The sequence below is a fragment of the Oryzias melastigma genome, linkage group LG19 (genome assembly GCF_002922805.2).
Source record: "Oryzias melastigma strain HK-1 linkage group LG19, ASM292280v2, whole genome shotgun sequence".
Taxonomy (NCBI): Eukaryota; Metazoa; Chordata; class Actinopteri; order Beloniformes; family Adrianichthyidae; genus Oryzias; species Oryzias melastigma.
In genome coordinates, this window is record NC_050530.1 from 8,676,413 (window position 1) to 8,698,827 (window position 22,415).

The 22,415-nt window shown below is 37.8% G+C and overlaps 3 protein-coding genes across 5 annotated transcripts in view; 1 reads left to right on the forward strand and 2 right to left on the reverse strand.

The window, feature by feature from the left end:
• The first annotated feature begins 229 nt into the window (after positions 1-229).
• Positions 230-7,423, forward strand: prodh2 (proline dehydrogenase 2). The gene is made up of 11 exons (XM_024285835.2): positions 230-509; positions 1,319-1,597; positions 1,686-1,876; positions 3,686-3,812; positions 4,075-4,146; positions 4,329-4,409; positions 4,777-4,920; positions 5,021-5,187; positions 5,267-5,377; positions 6,631-6,719; positions 6,795-7,423. Exons 2-11 carry the CDS (start codon positions 1,370-1,372, stop codon positions 6,977-6,979), a joined length of 1,395 nt encoding a protein of 464 aa, XP_024141603.1. The 5' UTR covers positions 230-509; positions 1,319-1,369; the 3' UTR covers positions 6,980-7,423.
• Positions 7,424-8,077: 654 nt separating this feature from the next.
• Positions 8,078-18,212, reverse strand: eif3c (eukaryotic translation initiation factor 3, subunit C). Its single transcript, XM_024284719.2, has 23 exons — positions 17,874-18,212; positions 16,211-16,328; positions 16,066-16,131; positions 15,807-15,996; positions 15,612-15,737; positions 15,479-15,530; positions 15,182-15,297; positions 14,981-15,105; positions 14,757-14,913; positions 14,284-14,387; positions 13,931-14,072; positions 13,688-13,813; positions 13,012-13,105; positions 12,720-12,907; positions 12,414-12,638; positions 12,136-12,327; positions 10,759-10,930; positions 10,511-10,670; positions 9,030-9,095; positions 8,871-8,958; positions 8,636-8,801; positions 8,442-8,483; positions 8,078-8,344 (listed from the first exon to the last, which is right to left on the reverse strand). Exons 2-23 carry the CDS (start codon positions 16,306-16,308, stop codon positions 8,265-8,267), a joined length of 2,775 nt encoding a protein of 924 aa, XP_024140487.1. The 5' UTR covers positions 16,309-16,328; positions 17,874-18,212; the 3' UTR covers positions 8,078-8,264.
• A 147-nt stretch (positions 18,213-18,359) lies between these two features.
• The window catches only part of LOC112154085, a 7,950-nt gene continuing 3,894 nt past the window's right edge, over positions 18,360-22,415 (reverse strand). Inside the window, exons 4-10 of one of the 3 annotated variants that reach the window (XM_036217247.1) lie at positions 21,200-22,090; positions 20,907-20,952; positions 20,178-20,315; positions 19,944-20,033; positions 19,109-19,207; positions 18,962-19,033; positions 18,360-18,532 (exon numbers count right to left, since the gene is read on the reverse strand). In XM_036217247.1, coding sequence (XP_036073140.1) covers positions 18,498-18,532; positions 18,962-19,033; positions 19,109-19,207; positions 19,944-20,033; positions 20,178-20,315; positions 20,907-20,952; positions 21,200-22,090 — 1,371 coding nt within the window. In that variant the 3' untranslated portion in view covers positions 18,360-18,497. The remainder of the gene's footprint in view (positions 18,533-18,961; positions 19,034-19,108; positions 19,208-19,943; positions 20,034-20,177; positions 20,316-20,906; positions 20,953-21,199; positions 22,091-22,415) is intronic. The other 2 variants (XM_036217246.1, XM_024284711.2) reach the window with 2 other exon arrangements.

A 22,415-nucleotide genomic window follows, 5' to 3' on the forward strand; every position in this document is an offset into this window, starting at 1 on the left:
TCTGAATCTAAATTAAAAACCATCTTATTAGGATTCAATAATGTTTCAGCTCACGTTTCACTAATTGATCGGTTCTTCTGTGTTTAAATATTAATCTAAAGAAATCATGTATAAATAAATTCAATATAAACATTTACAGTGTGCATTCAAATCAAAACTTTATTGATTTTAGTTCCGTTTTGTCATATTGATTTTTTTCTTTGTTCTGTCCGTCGTTTTTCATTTGTTTACTTCTTGAACAAATCATCAACAGACTGAGTCTGGATTTACAGAAACAAACCGGAAAGTTCTGGCTGAGCCGCAGAGGATTGTGTGCTCCTGACGCAGCACACGAATGATCACACCTCAGGTCAGGGTCTGAGGGTCCACAGGATCAGGAACTCTTTACATTCTGTCTGACTCGGACCCGCAGCCAGGAGAACCTTTCTCTGTTTAGATTTTCTATGACGTCCGGGTCAGATTTAACTGGACTTTAAGGAATCGAGTCATAAGAGGAGAGATGGTTGCTGGTAAATATTTATTTTATTTGTCAATTTAGGAAAAAAAAATTAAAAAATATATATATATTTTAAACTTTTATTGTGTTTCAAAATGTTTCTTTCTAATTCAAAAGACATATAAAGCTAAAAGATTTTTTTTTGTAATTTTGTAAAAGTAATGTAGAAACAAAAAACAAAACACAAAGGTTACAAAAACGTAATTTTTGTTTCTTTACTTAAAAAAACTCTATATTGGACAATTAAAAAATGACAAAATAATATATGGAATTTGATTTTATGCCTTTGTATTAGTTTTAGTTAAAAAAGGTTTGGTTGATTCGAGGGTTCAGCCTGATGTTTACTCAGTTTTTTTGAACGCTCACTTATTAACTCTCAGATTGGTTGTCTTTTGATGACTTTAAAATGCTTCTAATGGGATGGAGGTGAGAGTCTTTCACAGAAAAAGAGTGTGAATTGGATCAAATTTCAGGATATTTTGTGATGACTAAAGACTCACAAAAAAATTAAGTTTAGTTGAGTTTTTCTTTTTTTTCCAAAGCTCTGAAAGTTCTGAACGCTGCATCTGCTTCAGAGTCTGTTAAATCCACTTGCAGACAAATAGATCCATGTACGTCTTTGTTTCCCTTGTTACGGAAAAGGGATAATGGGGAATAAGTGCAGGCTTACTCCATGCCCACAGTCTCGCCTACAATCTGGGGGAAAATTTCTAATATACTCCTGGAGCTCTGCAGAAATTGTCCAATTAATTTTGGCTAAAAATTGGATAATTGTGATTAAAAGATCACTTTTAGAGAATTAACAAGTCTTTTCTTCCACAGGACCATCAACTATTCTTTCTATTTAACAGTATTAGAGAGAGTCCTGCAAAGATGTTGTGCTCTCGTTTGAGCCCGTCTTCTTTTCACCTCTCGCCGCTGAGGCTTCTGGGTACTGCAGCCTCCAGGACAGTTGGGTTCAAACAGGCAGAGCTTCATCCCCCCGCTCTGAACTTCGAGGACCCCAGCGCCTTCAGGGTGAAGAGTTTGGGAGAGCTGCTCCGGGCTTTGACCGTCTTCCGTCTTTGCTCGTTTCCAGTGTTAGTTAACAACTGTGGAAAGGTGGAACCTTCAAAGATAATCTTATTTCAAATCTTCATCAATTCATCTAATCTCAGTGTGTCTCCTCCTCTGATGTTTTTCCTTCCAGCTCATGTCTGTAGCCCGTAGCATTCTGGGAGGAAAGGCCTTCTCCCTGATGCTGCGACCCACAGTTTATGCTCAGTTTGTGGCCGGCGAGAATGAGAGCGAGATCTCCCGATCCATGGAGAAGATGAGCCTGCTGGGGTTAAGGCCCATGCTGGCTGTTCCCATTGAAGAAGACCTCGGAGAGAGCGTCGGGTCTGACCAAGCTTTTCCAATTTTATGATGTAGTTTTATTAATCTATTTACTGTCAGAGTTCACCTTTCAAAACTTGTTATGCAACATTGATCGTTCTGAGTGAATCCATAAGTTCTGAAACCTTAATTAATGTGGTCAAATATTTAAAATGTCTTTATTTAGACACATAACTAGATACAATTACTAAATATTCTTTAAAAAATCTTGACTAGGTTTATTTCAAGCAATTTTTAGCGATAAACACAAAGGAACAAAAATAGAAACTCAAATTTATTAAGATTTCAATGTACAAATTGAGTAGAAAATTTAAAGAAAAGTCTTGACATATTTGATCTTATATGTTCAGTACACACAAGACATTAAAAAATGTGAATTATAATGATTTAAAATAGAGTTTTATTGATTAAAGAGATTAATAATTACTTGAAAGGGAATAGTAAGAAGCAAATTTATATAATCCCACCCCAATTATTTATGCTAAAACCTTTAACATTTTTAATTGTCTGTTCAACTGAGTGTTAGAAAAAATTTAGAAAATACAATATTTAAAAAAATGTGTATATTATTCCCTAAAGGTATGGAGGCCCTACAGTGACATTGAAGAAAAAATAAAATTAAAGTATAAAAAAATACTGGTGTGCACCAGTTAGTATCTAGTGCGCATCAGATATTGACTGATATTAACTAGTGTCTGGTGTGCACCAGTTAATATCTGGGCCCATCAGATGCCAACAGATACTAACTAGTATGTGTTAGTATCTAGTGCACACCAGATACTAATGGATAATATTTAGTATCTGGTGAATCAGTTATAGTTTGGTGTGCACTAGATCCTACTAGATACTAACTAGTGTCTGGTGTCTATCACTAATAATTTGGTGTGCACTACATGCTAATGGATACTGACTAGTATCTGATACACACCAGATACAAATTAGTATCTGGTGTGTATCAGCTATAATTTGGTGTGTACTAGATACTAGTGGATACTTACTAGTATCTGGTACACATCAGATACTAGCAGATTTTAATTAGTCACTGATGCACATCAGTTATTATTTGGTGTGCATTAGATGCTAATGGACACTAACTAGTATCTGGTGCACACCACATACTAACAGATACGAATTAGTATCTGGTGTGCACCAGTTATTATTTGGTGCACACTAGATGCTAATGGATACTAACTAGTATACTAGTTACTAACAGATACTAATTAGTATCTGGTGCACACCAGACACTAGTTACCATCATGTAATACCTGATGCGCACCAGATTCTAATGCTGCTTATTTCATTTTTATGGAACCTCTTAAAAGTGCACACCAGATACTAGTGCACACTATATTACTAAGCTGTGCAGCATTGACTAACTGATACTAGTTAGTATCAGTTAATATCTGGTGCACACCAGATACTAACTTTTGTCTGGGGGCTCACCAGTTAGTTTTTGTAACTATTTTGTGTGTTTGTTTCATAACTGTACTCCTTTTTACTTTGTTTAATTTTTCTGATGACCCTTTAGGGCTTCTGTACAAAGGAAATAAGCAGCAGATTTTTTTTATTTATTGATAATGACTTGGTTTGGTTTTAAAAAGCTACAGGTGACACTCGATTGGAGCTAAACTTGTTGTCATTCCTTTTAAATGAGTATGTTTGCAGTAAAACTAAATCTTACAAAGATTTAAATACATATTAAAATAATTTAAAAAATAACCATAAACTTCCCATAACTCAATTTCACCGTCAGACGTCTTGTGAAGCTTTTCGTTTATACCTGGACTTGTCTTTTGGTTTCATGGCGTTTAGGGAGAAACGGTACAACGACAACATGGAGATCATGCTGGAATGTGTGCGGATGTCTCACAGCAACGCCTGGTGTGAAGACCCCATGATGCAGCTGAAGATCACGGCTCTCCTCAGCCCAGAGCTGTGTGTAAGGCCACACTCCTTACACTCTGCAGCACCTATTTATCAGAGAAAAACAACTATCAAATGCTGCACAGCGAGTAAAGCCTCGACAGAGGTTGACACACATAACGTTGAAGACCTTCAGCTTTATCTTTGTGGGAAAAACTGATAAGAGTTCACATTTTGCTGTTTGCTGTGCCTGCAGCTGCTGCAGATTACAGCTGATCTGAATGTTTTCTGACTGTTTGCTGCTTCTGACTGATCAGAATGTGTCGATTGTGTCAAAGGTGAAACTCACAGCCGTCATTGTGCAACAACCGTATGATCTGGATCTGCTTGTCAGGGCGATGGATGGAGAGGTAAATCCACATTCCAGGAAATCATGGATGTGCCGCAGACATGCTTTTGTGTCAATATGGATCAAACTCTCTGAGGAATGTTTCTAGTAGCTTGTTGAATTTATGCTACCAAGGATTCTGAAGGCAAAAGGGGTCCTAGCTGGTTTATGATTAAGACATAAAATTGTTTTGGGGGTTTTCAGGACGTCACCTTCCCTGGTTTGGACCAGAAAGAGGGCGCTCACCTGATGTGTGGCCTGCAGAGACTTGATAAAATCGCAAAGGTAACACCATAAAATATGGAACTTAGCGACTATTTTAGTCAATAATGTGTTCTCATGGATTTTTTTTTCTGAATTTTTCAATAATTTTGACAAGAAAATAATTTTAATGAATAAAAAATACATTAAATTGATTTTTTTCACCTTATTTGTGAATTGTCTAATTTCTTATATCTCTTAATACCTCGTCTTAAATGTATTAAATAATGTACAACACAGCATTTGATAGAAAAGATCATTTTTATAACTAAAATTAAAAATATGCATTTTATTTTGTATTATTTTGTTGAAAACTATTTGTTATTTCATTTCCCATAACTACTTTTTCAATGTACAATAAAAATAGAAATTCAAATGTAATTTATTTAAGGCGAGTGTAAATAAAGTTCGAGTCCTGGTGGATGCTGAGTACACCTACATGAACCCCGCCCTTTCTCTGGTCACCATGGCGATGATGAAGAAATACAATACCGATGGTGCTTGGATTTGGAACACATATCAGTGTTATCTGAAGGTACATAGATGGAGAAACTTGGAGTAAATATGTGTATTTTTGAAACAAAAAGCTGTGTTCCTGCCCAGAAGAAGTCCTGTCTGCTTGTGCTGACATTCAGGAGTCCAGATCTCTGCTAATGGAGGCTCTGAGTTTGTCCAAACGAGAAGGTTTCTGTTTGGGCGTGAAGCTGGTGCGAGGAGCGTACATGGACAAAGAGAGGAAGCTGGCGGAGAAAGAGGGACGCCTCGACCCGATTCATCAAAGCTGGGAGGACACCAATGACAGGTGGGTTTACTCATCAATTCACCTTTTGTTAAAGAAAAAAAAAAAGTTTGACAGAAATGAACATCTCTTGTATTTGCAGTTATAACGGCTGCTTGGATGTGATGCTGAGGACAATTTCACAGAATCCTGAACGCTACAGGATCATCGTGGCCTCACACAACGAGGAGTCAGTGAGACGAGCTGCCAGAAGGTTTGGAAAAGACTTTTTAACAGAAGTTATTCAAATTGTTACGGCGGAGTATTAGGACCACCAAAAAAAATAAATAAAATAAAAGTGATATCACAAGTTTTTTTCTCGTAAAATTACGACTTTAAATCTTGTAGATTTACAAGATTAAAAGTCGTAAATTTAGCCTATGACTTTTAAAGTCATAAATATACGACTTTATTCTCGTAATTTAGCAGTTACGACTTTTTCTCGCAAATTTACAAGATTTAAAGTCGTAATTTTAAAAATATTTTTTTATTTATAAAGTAGCCCTAATACTCTGTCTTAAATTGTGCTCTTTTCCTTTAAGTTTTAAAGCCTTTTCAAAAATAAGAGTTGAAAGGAGAGCCCTTCTCTGAATTTGCATTGCTTTCACACTGCACTTTCAAGAGTGGACCGAGCATCCTGGATGAATTACAGTTCTAAAATAAAAAAACAAAAAAAAAACAAACTTGGTCCTATGTTTACAGCAGTTTAATAAACAACTGTATCTCCCCAAAAAACCAACAAAAAAAAAAATAGAAAAAAAAAGTGAAAATAGGATTTGTCATTGCTTTATAACAGGGGTGTCAAATTCAGTTTGGTTCTGATTGGGCCGGACTAGTAACATAATAGCAAAATATTATATAGTCAACTTGTTATTAAGTCTTTGTTTCTATTTTGTTTTTCTTTTTTATTTCCAATAAAATCCCTAAACATCCTAATAGCCTAATCACTTTTTATTACATTGTTTATTTCTTGATCTCTTCCTATGCCGGTTTTGCGGTTCCTTTGCTTCCCCTAGTGGCGAAATTGTGCATTGCGGTCATTTCTTCATACCATCATGCCGGGCCGGATATTTAACACCCTTGCTTTATAAGATTAGATCCTTTAACTTGTTTTAACCAAAGTAAAGATTTTCTTTGAACTACAGGTCTCGATATTAACTTAATTATATTTAAAAACATACATTTAAATTAAAAAAATAACAGTTTAAACCTCACATATAAAACATTCTAAGGTTTTGTAATAACAATAATTTGCACAAACTGAATACAAATATTTTTGTTATTGATACTAATAAAAAATGCTTGAAGAGTAGAAATGTAGCCCAACTTTATCTAAGATCACATATTAATAATTGAGAAATATATCAAATTTCAATTTTGTAATCTAAAATCTCTTGTTTTAAACCCAACTTCATCAGAATTATGGGTAACAAGTTGAATGAACTACTGACATTCTTCAATCTCTAGAATGGAGGAGCTGCACATCGACAGAGATCGAGGCTCGGTGTGTTTTGGTCAGCTGCTGGGCATGTGTGATCACGTCTCCCTCACTCTGGGTAAGACTGACCTCCAGTCGGTCGTCTACCATCAAATGACCTCAGTGTGAAGCTTCCTCTCTCCTCATCCATCAGCTAAGGAGGGCTACGCCGTGTACAAGTCGGTGCCGTACGGCTCTGTGGACGACACCATCCCATACCTGGTGCGTCGGGCTCAGGAGAACCGCACGGTGCTGCAGGGAATCCGCAAAGAGAGGGATTTGTTGAGGAGGGAGTTCAAACATAGAATGGGGCTGATTGTAAGGGGGGGCAGCTCATGAAAAACAGAAAAATAACAATAATAACAATAATTTCCCTCCATTTTTGTTTGAACCTCCCCCCCAGCAGAAACATTTTTTTTTAACCCCACAAGATTTTTAAAATCTGCTTTTATCATTGTAGGCCTTCAGTCTGCGTGCAGCTCCCCCGTTAAAGAAAAATAAAATTTTTAATTTAAAAAAGTAATATATTTTTTGGACTATAATATTTGGTTCTTCAAGTGAACCAAAACAGTAAGATAAGTCATCTCTTCACAAACAGTTCCAGCTCAGTTCACTCTGCCAGATCCTGACTACATTACCCATAATGCTCCAACACTATTACGCAGTTTACCGAAGTCAAACATCTTGAAAGATTTTTTACATTTATTTTTACCTATTTAGATTGACTTATTTCTGGCTGTGAAGCACCAACTGTGATAAAAATAAACTGTTTTGCTGCTTTGATGATTCTGTGGTCTTTTATTTTGAAAGGAAGTCACGCGAACCTCCGTCAAAAGTTTGAAACTATTTCATATTTCAAAAACACATTTCTCTGAATGATCACATTTTTTTTTTAATGCCCAAAAACTAGGACCAATTAATACATGTAAGACAGTGAATAATCACACGCTAAACTGTACATTTAGAACGTTTATTTTAAATTCTTTTTTTTTTTCATATATAGCAGAATAACCAAAAATGAAATTGTATTTTTCTATAGGGTGCTAACAACTGCATCATACAGCCCAAAAACTATCATTGAGGTCGCTTTAATGTCTCTTTTGATCAATAACTTATTAAATGAAATGTGAGAGTAACATTTCTTTTAAAATGGCCTCTACTGTGTTTTTTTGACACAGTCACATGGACAACAATAAATCTTATGTTATCTCTTTATGGTGTTTCTACGATCCCCTACTTGAATTTTCTACATTTATTTCTGTCAGAGTCGCATGTTTCTTATATTTCATTTGGTATATTTAAAAAAAAAAAGGATATTTTTATCATCTTAAGTGTCTTTACATTTGTAAATATGCCTAATATAAAAATGCAGTTGACCCTCAGCTTCACTGAACTGTCTATGGCACCAAATGTTCTTTAAAAATCACAACCTCAGACTCTCTTTCTTATTCTTTATTAGGCAAATAGCAGACATGTTTGAGGGGGAGTGGCCTCCGTGTACTTTCTGTTTGAAATGCTGGATGTTTAGTCGGAGCGTGGAAGAATCACAACACCGAGCAGCGGATGAAGGTTTCTGTGGTCAAAAGCTCCTTCTGTTCTACTGGAATGAAGACTGAAATAAAGCTCAATAGTTGCTCTGGTTCTGATTCCTGTAGCCGCCTCGTTGGTAACCTCCCTTGTTCTGCTGGTAGCCACCTTTCTGATCTGTGACCACACAGAAGAAAACAATTAATTACATATATTTTCACAGGAAAACCTGAATATAAGTTGAGTTTTATAAATGTTGTTAGGCTTAACATACCTCTCTGGTAGGACTGCTTCTGCTGGTAGCCGCCTTTCTGATCTGTAAAACAAAATAGTTCACCTTTTTAAACAACAAATTGATGAAAGGAAATGAAGAGACTTAAAGCAAAAAGTTAGACTCAACAAATCCCCACTTTCCTCATTATTACAGCTTAATAGAACATTTAAAAGCTGAAAGCTTCGTGAGCTCACCTCTGTTGAAGTAGCCTCCATAGACTCCCTGCTTGAGGTCGAAGACGCGCTCGTTGTTCTCCACCAGGCTGCCCAGCTTCTCTGCCAGCTGCAGAGCCATGTTCTGCAGGGAGGTGGGCTCAGTGCGGTGCATGACCACCGTCTGTGTGGGCTGGTCCAGTGAGGCCTGTGACGAACAAATCAGTTCAGAGTCTCGCACACATGTAAGCGACGTGAGACAGAAAGCTGAACTCACCATGAGCTCCTCGTTGATGATCATCTTACTGATGATGCTGTGAACCGTCGGCATCTCCAGCTGAAACATCTCTGACAGAGTCTCCATGCTGAAAGGTGGAGAGAGTCGTTAAAACTTCTCAGTACTTGTTGGTTTTATTAATTTGTGTCTGTTCCTGACCTGATGGAGTCGTACACACTGCTGTACGTGAACAGGTAAGTCCTCAGAGATTCCTCCTGGATTTTCCTGTAGAGAAAAAAATAAAACAAAATAGAAAAGTTGCATTACCTGCATTAATGCGAGTGTGAATGCTTTTTGCTAAAAGTAGTCGCTGAAGATGCAGAAGCTTTTTGTTAAAAATAGTGACACTTTAATTGCTGAAGAGATTTGCTGAAAAGCTATTTACAAAGAGTTACTAGATAGGAAATTTTTTTAAAGAACAAAAAAAAAAAGTTGAAGCGCTGAAGTTGACCTAAATTTCTGAAAAAAAAAGTAAAACTGCTTAAAAATTGCTAATTCATGTCAATTTTGCTAAAATATTTACTGTGTTGCTTAAATATGAACAAAACTCCAAAATTAGCCCAAAAAGCCTAGCTTGTTGCTTGTAGCTAAACTCCAAAATAGCTAAAAATCCTTAAGTAAATTTAATTAGTAGAAGCTAAACTCTAAATTAGCCTATAAAAACCTCAGTGGATAACAAATTAGCCAAAAACATTAGCATTTAGCTAAAATATTAGCTAAACTCCAAATTATCTTAAAAACCTCAGCAGAGGGCAAATTAGCATAAAAAAAAAGTAGCTTGTTGCTAAAATACTAGCTAAACTCCAGAACAGCCTAAAATTCCTCAGTAAACTAAATTAGTCAGAAAGGTTAGCCTGTAGCTAAAACAGAAGCTAAACTCTAAATTAGCCTATAAAAAAATCTGAGTGGATAACAAATTAGCCAAAAACGTTAGCATGTTGCTAAAATATTAGATAAACTCCAAATTAGCATAACCATCTCAGAAGAGGACAAATTAGCCAGAAAAAAGGCTAGCTTGTTGCTTAAATGCTAGCTAAACTCCAAATTACCATAAAAACCTTAGTAGAGGCCAAATTAGCAAAAAAAAAAAGCTAGGACATTTGCTAAATACTGGCTAAACTTCTAATTAACATAAAAACCTCAGTATAGGCCAAATTAGCCAAAAAGCTAGCTTTTTGCTTAAATACTAGCTAAACTCCATAACAACTTAAAATCCCTAAGTAAACTAAATTAGTCAGAAACGTTACCCAATTTCTAAAATAGAAGCTAAACTTTAAATTAGCCGAAAAACCCCAGTAGATAACAAGTTAGCCAAAAACGTTAGCATGTTGCTAAAATATTAGCTAAACTCCAGATTTTTTTTAAAATACTACAAAAGATTAAAACATAGCCCATGAATATATTTAAAGGCTATTTAAAATGTTGAATTTTGAAAACATTCATTTCCTATGAGGCATATTTTACTCCATATTTTAAATAATATATTATAAAGTTTATGAATACCAAAAATACAAGCAGTAATGTCCTGAACAAGCTGAATGTTTTGAAGATAACTGAATTCGCTGAAAATGTGATTGTCAAAAAATGAACAAGAGAATTGCCAGATAGGAAATTTACTCTAAAATAGGAGAGAAATCTACCTGACGAGCATTTCTCGCACTCGCTGCGCCTCAGGAAACAAGTCCCACACTTTACTGTTCATCTTCTCGTTGATGATGAAGGAGTGGCAGGTACGCCAGTCCCCCATCTTCATGGCTTTGCTGGCTGCCACCACGTGCTCCCTCATGCTCTCAGGGGGTCCTGAGGGACCAGCAGAGCAGACTTGTGGTGAGAAGAGGTGGGGTGCACATTTGCATGTCTGTGACGTGAACTCGGCGTCTGCACTTACCCAGCAGCGGCTGCCTCTCCCCCACTCTGAGCTGGTGATGGAACTGCTTGCTGATCATTCGGCGCCGAGCGTCAAACTCGTGAGCGGCCATGTAAGGGATTTCCAACAGCATGGCCGACACCAGGTACACGCACTCCAGCAGCTCCAGGTTGATGTGCATGTGGAAGGGAACCTGCCATGGAGAGCAAAGTCTGACGTTTTAGTGAAGAATTCCGCCAGAATCTATGAATTCATTTGTAAAAACATCTAATAGTTTGATTTTAATGATTTAAGATGAAATAATCAAAAACATTTATCCCTGGGTTACATTCTAAAACCCCCTCACTACACACTGTTCTTATTCATGAACATTTTCACACTTTTATCTCTTGAAAAACAGAAAACCTTCATAAAAAAAGTCCAGTTTTATAGAATGAAAACAAAGATCTGATCCCAATTAAAGATTTGGAGAAGCAACATGGAAGAGATTGATTGACAAGCAGAAAATCAAAAAAATAATCATGCAAATCTTTGTTTTTATTTTTAAAAATAATAAAAAATATATATATATATATAAAATAGATAAAAAATGCAAATATGAACAGAAAAAAACCTGGTGAACCGTGCTATAGCTAGGGAACACTATAGGTCCAACTAAGAGGTTGCATTAGCTTCAGTTGACCACTAGGTGTCCCCAGTTTGTGTGCTCAACTAGTCTCAAAGATTTGAAACAATTTTGGCAAAATGAGAAAGAGGTACAACAATTATTCAATGAATTTATTTCTAGATCAATCAGTCTAAGGCATTTTTTAATTAAATCCACTGACATCATTAAAAGAATTGTTTCAAATAATTAACTGATAACCGATTTAGGAAAAAAAAAACATTTCTTATGGAAAAACAACAGTGGACTAAACTTTACGAAACTAAAATGTGAATGGATTTACCATGAACTTTTGTTTACTTGTTTGTTTGTTCACATATTTAATTTATTATCTTGTAAGAAACACAATTAATCTGGAAAATTTCACCTGCACTGATCAGTATTTATCTGAGTCACACCGGTAGAATGTTTGGATAAAGATCTCCTGGATCAAGTGAATTGGGTTGTTCAAAATGAACCAATATTGACTATAAATCATATTGGCAACCACAAATGTCATGAATCAAATCCTTGTTAAAATTAACTAATGAGTCAACCTTTATAAATCCTTATTTGCTGACCTTCACCGTTTCCAAGAAATGTTTGTTACTGTTTCTCCTGTGCAGTGGTCCCTCATTCAACTTCTTTAGATTTTCTTGTACAATTGTACAAGAAGAAGTTAAAATGATTTTTAGGGTAGAAATAGTTTTAAGTAGTTTAAGATGACAGAGGACTGTTGCTGCTTCCAGACTCACTTGTCTCCTCTTTTCGATCTTCTCCTGCTCCGCGTTCCTCTCCTGCATGTTCCTCATGAGCAGACCCTGACCCAGGAGCTCCTTGGCACGCCCAGAAGACTGAATGTCCAACAGAGCGTTGTGCGCGTCTTTAATCATGCCTTGCCTGAAGGCACAAATCCCAAGCTGGACCATGGTTCTGTTATACAGGATCTGGTTAAAGAGAAACATTTGTGTTAATTTTATGACTGTTGCTGTGAGTAACGAGGTTGTGTTTTTATTTTAGTGAGCGCTCCGACCTGCACAGGCGGGTCGGAATGGTGGATGTTGTCCTGCAGGTGGCTCATGAGCATCAGGTCGCGGGCCTGGTACCAGCGTGAATGGAGAGCGTGGTGGTAGATGTGGCAGAGAATAGCACAGGTGCGGATGCGGTCCGTGCGATCCTTGGCGTAGATGAACTTGCAGAGGCGGTCCATGATGAGGGCGCTGTCCTCGCCTTCGCTCTCCTCCTGGTCCTGCTCCGACTGAACAGAGACGCAGAATCTTAATGTAACTAGAAGCAGTTAAAATGATTTCACTTTATTGTTTTCTTGTTTTTCTAATACCTTGGTTTCTCCCTGCAGACCCAGGCTGCGCCGATGGGCTTTGTAGTCAAACTTATAGTAGGTGTGCATGATCCGGCGCAGGTAAACGCGGCAGATCTCTTCTGTTGAGCCTTTGTTTTCCAAGTATGTGAGCAGCCGGTCGACGATTCCACAGACTCGCCCCTCGTCCTTCAGATTATCAACATATTCTGCACAAAAAAAGTTTTTTTTTTTTTTAACAAAAGTGACTCCAAACCTTTACAAAAAGACACCTTAAAAGTCACCGATGAGACGAGTTAGAGGCGTTTTGCACCTTGGGAGTGAGGGTCGGTGTTCTGCATGATCTTGGTGAACTCTTCATCCATTCTCTCCACCAGAGTGAGAACACAGCCACGCACCCGAAAAGGCTGAAGGACAAAACACCAAAACGAACTTTACTCTACCATTTGGGTAAATTAAAAAAGCAAAATAAAAGTAACGAAAGGATAAGGTGAAAACAGAAGCAGACCCAAAGGAAACTCAGGCAGAACCATTGACTGTATAAGAGAAGTGGACTGAGTGACCCCTCCCCCCTCATGTTCCAAACAGGCTCCAAAAAGCCGAAATCCCACATACTTATCTAGAGAAATAAACTGCTATTAATCAGTTAATATATTTGACTACATTTTCCTGATAATCCTAATTTATTTACATTATATTTTTATTAAGTTATTCTAACCAATCAGATGCCTCAATGGAAGCATGTGGTCTGACGTCAATCGTTTACAATATTCTCCCAAACCAGCTTTCAAGTCCTGATTGGCAAGAGTGGTTACCGTAGAAACGAGGACTCAGATCTGGCTCCAACATGGCGGCATCCGTAAGAGGAAAAAAATGGCGACTAAATTAACTCTTTTTGAAGATTGAATTTCCATTCCCTCCAGTTCTCGTATACAATCAATGGACGAAAAAATAACAAGAACACAAACTTAAAAAAAACAAAAAGTCACCTGGTCAGAGATGGCGAGGTTCTCGCTGTCTTCTGCGATGTTCTCCCCGATGAAGATGTCATTGTGCTCAAACAGGATGTCCAGCAGCTCATCAATGCAGTCCAGACACTTCTTCCACATTTCAGGCTGCAGGTAAAAATATGAATCACCACAGGAACTTTTTTAAAAAGATGTTTTTTTTTTAATGAACGAATCTCTAAAATTCGTCAGTTATGGAAGATATTCCGAAAGAATTGGTCAAACCTTCATGAAAGCAGCCAGGTTGGGGTTGTAGTCATACAAAGACGCTATGATGTTGAATTTAATCTTGACCAGGATCCCTTGGCCCAAATTGTGTTCTGCAGCGATGGCGGCCAAAGCGTGGAGCAGCTCGATCTGGGCAGCCCTGTCACACAAGACATTAAAAAAATAAAATAAATAAAAAAATGAGAATAAATGTGCATAGTTGTAAATAAGTGAGCAACTACACCTCTGAAAATATTGCTTAATAAATTAAACAAGTGTAAATACAAAACAGATGATAAAGATCAGGCAAAAAATGATTATTTTAAACATTTTGATGTGAACATGAGCTTTGGTTTCTGCAGCAGTCTTACCTGTCTGTGCCCTTCTTTCCTCTCGCCTGCAGGATTTCGTTCAGCTTCTTCACAACCACTGCAGTGTTGATCTCTGTGCCTTTAGCGAACATCTTGGGCTTCTCCTGATGGATCAGAGCACCATTAAACATGGTTAACATATGGATTTTCCTCTTTTTAGTATTTTAATGTACTAGATAGGTCAGAAAAAAGATAGACCGAATCAAACATTAGTTACAGGCCCACTCCAATGAAAATCGTCTTTTTTAACATGTTCTTCTGGCATTTCTCTCATGATGGAAGACATATACGAATAAAATTAAGCTCTAAATTGTTTTTTTTTTATTTAAATTGTCGCAAATCAGTAACAGAAGAAAACATGTCATTTGCTACATAAAAAAATACAATCAGCGGTTGAAAAGTTACAGTATGTTAAAGATTTCGTGTTTAAGGGGATTAAAGGATTAATTTGCTGCATCTTTCCAAATATTTACCTTCACCAGAGGGACGCCGTACTTGACCTTCTCCCAGCCTCCTTCACCCTCCTCCCCTCCCTCTTCCTCCCCCTCTCCCTCGATGCGTTTCCTCGGCTTGATCTTGTCCCTCTTCTTCGACGTCTTCTTCAGCTTGCCTTTCTCCGATCCCAGAGTCCTGAAGACGTTTCGGTTTGTAAAATCAACGCTGCAAACAGTTGACAGAGCGTTCAAATAGGACGTACTGCTTGAGGAAGGCCCCGGCGGCGTACGCCTTCTTATCCTCCTCGCCGGAGCTCTCGCTGCCACTTTCCTCCGAGTCTTCTCCCCAGTCTTCATCCTCATCGTCATCACTAGAGGAAGACTCGTCCTTTGGATGAAGGTAGAGAATTTTATTTGCTGTAAAGCAGGGGTTCTGTCATGTAACAAACAGGCCGGCCTCTCACCTCAGAACCTTTTTCTCCCTTCAGCATCTTGCTGGCTTCAGATTCGGGCTTTTTCTTTAAGAAGGATTTAGCAGAGATTTCACCGCCTGCTTCTTCCTCACTGTCAGAGGAGGAACCTTCAGGAACACGAAATGAAAAGAATATTAAACATAATCTCTGTGCAGAACGTCGACGGACGAACTTTGTGACTTAAAATGTTGACATTTCTTTTATGAACCCAACTTTTTAAGACTGGGATTGGACACTCCTGTTCTACACGTTTAGTTGAGATACAGTTTCATCAAAGTGCAAACTCACCAGACTCCTCCAGCTCCTTATCATCCTCTTCATCTGCAGATTCTTGGGGGTTCTAAAAGAGAAGAACAGAACTGGTTTTAATGTACAGTAATTTTTAACGGGTTAATAGAGGTAAAAATGCTTTCCGACGTACCTCCTTGTATGCAGCAATCTCTGTTTCAAAGTCCCGGTTATACTTGCGGATCTTCTGACGCAGCGTGCTTAAGGCCTTTGCGTTATTTTTGTTCATCTTTTTCTTGCCCTCTTTGTCCTCCCAAAGCTGAAAGAAAAGTTTTTGTCAAATTAAAATGAAAAGAGATTCAGAGTTGCCCTCTTCTTCCCCACTAACCTGGTTCAGATAATCCTCCAAATCAGCCAGAAGACGGATATAGAAAGACGGAACGCCTTCTTTATCCACTATATTCTTGCTTTTAAGGAAGGCTCGGCACAGCTGCTCAAACTCCTCCAAACATTTGGCCATGTCGCGGATCTTCATGGCGTTGCGAATCGTCTTAATCAGGTTGGTCAACTCCTCAAACCTAAACGAAATCCTTTTGATTACACACAAACACCCAAAAGCACACTTTTTAATGGGGCGCCACACCGACCTCTTATCTTTGGCGCTGCGCACCACCCTTTTGGTGTCCTCCTCATCGTCGCTTAGCAGCAAAGATCTGTAAAAACGACACGCAGAAATTTAGGGCAGAACCTATTTAACCCTGGACATCATGATATCTGAAAAACAGCACTGACTGCTTCAAAGTAGTCCCGGGTGCTTTGGGGGTGATCTCATCGGCAGATGAGGACTCCTCGCTTTCACTGTCGGACCCGGTGGCAAAGAAACGAGACATCGCTGAAGGGTGAGCTCAATCTGCGAAGACAAAACGGATTCAAAGATTGACATCAGCTCATTTTGGGAAGACAAAGCTTGTTTACATCACATCACAAGTTTTGTAGCTGCAAATAATCAGATAATTCTAATACCGTACTAGAACCAGATCGAACATTTTTACTAGGGATGTAACGATTACTCAATTTATCCCATTGGATCTGTGTGAGGCAAATTGTTAACCGAATCAACCTAAAACATAAAAAATAGTTTCAATTTTACATAAATTGATATTGGAAAATAGCTTTTGGATTGAGGCAGTAGCTTTATTTTACTCTAACATAAAGATGACAAAGTGCCATCACAATTGACAACACGTTACTGCAGCAACAAAATGTGTAGAAAAACACTTAAAAGAAATACAACAAAATCTGGGAAACTTCATCTGTACTGTTCAGTACCGAGTGAGACACACTGGTATAAATTTAGGCTAAAAATGTTCTGGACTGATTTTAGGTCAGTGAAACAGGTCGTTAATCATTAGAATTTGCATTGTAAACCAAAAATTATAATATAAATGGTTACAACGCTACTTTGTATCCCCTAACATGAATAACATCTAAAAAAAATTGATTTAAACGTTAAAATAACAGGATTAAGTGAGATTTGGGTTTGTGATGATAGACACCTCAGACATCACCCCTTAGGGAACTTAATCTAATAATAACAATGAGCTCCTATTAGCTGACTAATGAGAACAGACCCTGTTTGCATCACAAGTGATGCAACTACGAGAAATCATGCTAGGATCTTACGTTTTTTACACATGCTATGGAAATCTGACAACAAAAACTCGGGATTTCACTTTGTGTGTACATCAAATCAAAAATGAACAATTTTACTATAAAGACATAGAGCTCAAACCTTCTGTTCTGTACAATTATTGATCTAATTTTGCAGTTTTAGGTATAACAAAAGCACATCAGATTTATTACTTTGGCAACACAATCACTTGAGTATCTCAACAACGGGCAGATCTGATACTCATCGTTCACTTTTTTCTTTTATATATTTAATTGCAAGTTCAGCCAGGCCAACGTCTCGAATTAAACTTCCATTTTGTGGGGCTAATTTTATCATATTGAACAGAATGAGCTGGTAAACATGAATTAATAGTTACATTTTGAATCATACTGGATGGAAATATGGAAGAAAAAAATAAAACAGAGGCAGAAAGAGTATACATGAAAACTCTACGGAGATTCAACAGATCAAGCTGTCGGCTATTAGCTTCTTGGCTGATGCAACGCTAATCTTCATATGTTACATATTAAATCGTAAAATAAAAATTTAGTAGCTCTACACCACACTAAAGTTCAAAATGCAAACTTCTAGTGCACTATTGTGCTAGACTAATAGCATTTTTTGGTTGAAAGCGGAATGCTAACATTCTTTAGTCATCGCTGTTGAAGCTAAGGCTAGGTGATAGCATCAGATCAGGCCTCCTCGCATGTCAACACGCCTCGTTAATTACAACTACAACACGCTTTTAAAACAAATTTGAAAATATTTACAAAGATGTCTTACCTATGTACTAATGTAAGGTACAATGTGCGTAGCTTTCACAACTTTAACAGCCTTAAAATCCAGTTTTGCTGTGCGGTCGTCAAGAAAACGTGCGAATGCCGCGAGCTCGGTCTTGCCGGGTTCTATATAGGAGGAACGGAAGTTCTTCTTCTGTGGTTTATTGGCGGCTGGCAAAAATCGGCTCATTAGTGCATTACCGCCGCCTCCGAGATTCTTCCAAGCAACTTTTTTCTTTCCCTTGTGAAATGAAATTATAACTCAAAAAGCACTTATGTACCGAGCACACTGTATATTCCAACGTAGCTCTTACTTTCTTTAAATACTCTCCATTTGGACCGGAAGCCCTCTTCAAAAAGAAAAGAAAAGAAAAGAAAAAAACATGCCGCCACCTAGCGGATGGAACTGTAAGTTCACCACATAACCATTTATGTTTAGAACACCTCTCAAAGTTTACAGATGATAAAATATACAGAAAGGAAAAATGACTGTTGATTTTAAACATATTTATTAGATATATAGATAAAGCATTATAGATCAATACAAACAAAGAGGGCAGATTAATAGATTTATAATAAAAGGGTGATAAAAAACTACAAATGAAATATTGCATCGTATCATGTCATCTCATTTCCTGGATTTCTTTGTGTACTTGAAGAGCTCTAGATGAAAGAAAAAAAAAATACAGGTTAAATATTCAAACAGTTATAACTATATTCAGGCACAAATGCATTTTAGATAATGGTCTAAATTTGGTTAAAATACCTTAATATAAATTACTAAAATATTGCTTTTTAAAATATAAATGTAGATACAATTTCAACCTTCATACCACACTAACAGATTAAGGTAAATTAATAGAGCTCAGAAAAGTTTATTATTGTATTTCTTTAAGAATTTCAGAACATGCAGGCTGACATTACCTCATTTTGTTTCATTTGTCTTAAATATTCTTACTACAGTTGGTGTTAGTAAAATTCATCTTTAGAGGTATTTGTCTAAATCTATGTTAAGTTAAATTTAGAAAATAGTATAGAATACTATTCAGCAACTCAATAAAAAAACAAGAGATTTCCAGGTTTAAGACATACCTTCTTGAATTTTTTCTAGTTCTTCAGTTTTACGTTTGAGCTGCTCCTCGAGGACACTGCAGTTGGCACAGCCTGTAAAAAAACACGACATTGAAAATCTCAAACAGAAATGGGAAAAAAAAAAAGTAAAAAAACCCACAAACCAACCTTGTCTCTGGGGTTTAGTGAGCAAAGATTTCTGCCTGACTGCAGGCTGCTTCAGGGTTCTGCTGCTTGCTTCAGTTGATGACAGCTGTTTCACTGCATCTTAAGAGAGTAGAGAGAATAATATAATAAGAAAAGTCATTTTGAAGCCAGCAAAAAAAAAACAAGCCAGCCATAAAACGATCAGTAGGTTAGACAAATGAAATCAGATTGACTGCAGAGAGACATTCCTGGCTTAACCCCTCGATGCCTATTCATGCAAAACCCCAAACCACCACTTCCACTTCAAAATTATCTAAATTCAGCATCTACTTAAATGCAAAAACATTAGTGATTTTTTTTTTCATAGCTAGAAATTAATCCAGGTCAGAGGTTATTTTTGCAAAGTCACAAGAAGCAGATTGAACTTCAGAATTACTGATTTAAGAGCAATTCAAGACCCACTCCAATGAAAATTGTGCTTTAAACATGTTCTTGAGGATTTTTTCTGATGATAGAGGACATATTTAAAGAAAATTAAACGCAAATTTGCATCTCTGAGTATTTCTTTATTCAAATTCTTGTGAATCAGGAGTAGTTTCTGTTTGAAAAGAGCTCATTTGTGATGTGGGAAATACACTGGGAGTGCATAACTTTAATTTTTGGCTAAATATAGTATAATCATAATGAAAGGACAGTTGGAAACACTTTAAAAAGAGCTCAAAAGATCATCGGAATGGGTCTTTAACGAAAGAGTCAAGCAGTACAACTTCCCTGCAAGTTTTAGAAAGAAGGCACAACAAAGAAGCCGATCATGCTCTTTTTAGTTAGAATACTTTTGTAGCAAGTCAATATTTACCCATTTTCTGCTTTTTGAACAAAGGTAGAGCTTTTCCTTTGTTTACTGGACGTGTCCTGTCTTCCAATTTATTTGTTATAGTGTGTAAAGCTGAGGATTCAAGTGCAAGAACTGTTTTTAGGGGGATTTTTGTAAGGGGGAAGGGACATAAAAAGAAAGATTTCAGGGCTTCTATAGGCTCACGCTTTTCCATTTGTGAGTAAATTATCACAACATACAGCTTAATATCAATACCTTTACTTCCACAAGGTTTGTCAGCGCTTGCCACGACCTGTGAGTTGACCCTTGTGGGCAGTTTTCTGACAGTGGCTGCTGGTTTGGTCATTTTGCTCACTTGGGGTCGTTGGAGGCCAGAAGCTGGCAGCTTGAAAACTATCAGGAGAAGAAAAAAACTTTAATGAAGTAAGAAAGAATAAAATGGATTGAAAAGCAAAACAAAAACTTTTAAGACCTTAAAATAGGGGTTTGTAGTGTAGATTTTTATTTTTCGCCCTAAATTGTGGCTTTTAGACTATGACAAAAACTGCTAATCTGAATAAATAGAGTAGGTTAGTAAAGTAATTTAATTCTACATTTTAAACTGAGGTGAGTAAAGAAAATAACTTTTTTTAAAAACAACAATACACCAAATCCAGAGATTTAATCTATTGTCTGAGTAGTTTAATAATAGAAAGTTTCCAAATAAATCTACGTAAGCAAGATCTTATATGACACAGGATGTAAAAAAAAAAAAAAGGTCTGTACGTGCTGTGAAAAGTATTACAATAAAAAAACTGTCATAATTCAATTTTGCAATTATTTAAAAGCTACATTTTATACATGAATGGCCACAAAAAGATAAAGAAAGTTTTTTTTCCCTAAAGAGTGAGGTGGGACTTTGCAGCTCCAAACTGGCTCTTTGGGTTAAAGGTCGTGACCCCCTGCCTTAAGCGGTTACGCCTAACAACAAGTGACAGTTCCTACCTGCAGCTCTGGTGCACAAGCTGGGCAAGCTTTGCTCATCTGTGATCTAAGAAAAGAAATATTATAATAAAAATCAGTCAGAAAAAGACTTTCATTTTCAGAGCTGCCATCTTGCTTGTTATCTGGATAAGGAGTTCAACCAATCAGAATCTAGAATGACTCCGTAACTAAGATGAGTTGGAAACGAAGCAAGATGAAAGCTTTGATTGAGGGATTGGGCATTTGAATCGGTTATTAACCAGAAAAAATGATAAAGATTATTTAACCACACACTGTAAGGAATCGTGCCTCACCCCCTGTGGGCCTTCAGGTGGAACCGGCTTTCTCACAGAGTCTTGGATCCGTTGTCGCTTCATTGGCAGGTGGGATTGAGATGATTCCGGTTTCCTTGGAATAGTGGATTTTACGCCTGAATTGGAGATCTTTGGCAGCTGGGATGTTGCCTTTGAAAGGGGCCAAAGCAATTTAGACCCAGTTTGGGGCAAGAATGTTTTGCGGTCGGCCACGATGTTTGATGGGATCTCCGAGGGCACCTGATCCGCTGGCTTACTCAGACCATCTTGGTACAGTTTCTTCTGTGCTGCCAGGACTTGGCCCTCATCTCGGAGAGTTTTGAAGTTGAACATTTTGAGGTCAATCATAGGAGTTGAAGAGAACTTGGGGTCTGGCACTGAATCCAAAGACTTATCCAAAACTAAGGTGTTTGTTTTGTTGGTGTCCATGCTGGAAACGATTGAGCTGTCAGACAGTTCCATCGACATGTGCAGAACTGGTTGGGAGACATCCTCTCGCTGGCAATTGTCACCTCCAGAAAGCAAATCTAAAGCTGGAGGGGTTTCAACTGTACCTTCAGGATTTTTCACCATCTTGGATCTTGTTTCTGCAGAATCTGGCAGCTCGGGATTCAGGACTTCAGATGCATCATCGTTACGGTTCTCCAGCACGTCCTGCACAAAATCCTGTGTCTTGTCCTGCGTCAAATTCTGCACCATGTCCTGGTCTTTATTTTGTACCGTGCCCTTTGTCTTGTCCAGTTCTGTATTTTGCACCACATCTAGTGTCTTGTCCTGCACTACGTCTTGCGTCTTGTTCTGTGCCAAATCCTGCACCATTTCTTGCATCTTATCCTGCATCTTGTCCTGCGTATTGTCCTGCAGCAAGTCCTGCAGCACTTCCTGCGTCTTCTCGTGCGCCATGTCCTGCGTCTTGTCCTGCAGCACGTCTTGCGTCTTCTCGTGCGTCAAATCCTGAGTCTTATCCTGCAGCACGTCCTGCACAAAATCCTGCGTCTTGTCCTGCACCAAGTCCTGCGTCTCGTCCTGCACCAAGTCCTGCGTCTCGTCCTGCACCAAATCCTGCGTCTTGTCCTGCACCAAGTCCTGCGTCTTGTCCTGCAGCATGTCCTGTGTCTTGTCCTGCAGAACGTCCTGCGTCTTGTCCTGTACCAAATCCTGCGTCTTGTCCTGTAGCACGTCCTGCAGCACGTCTTGCGTCTTGTCACGCAGCACG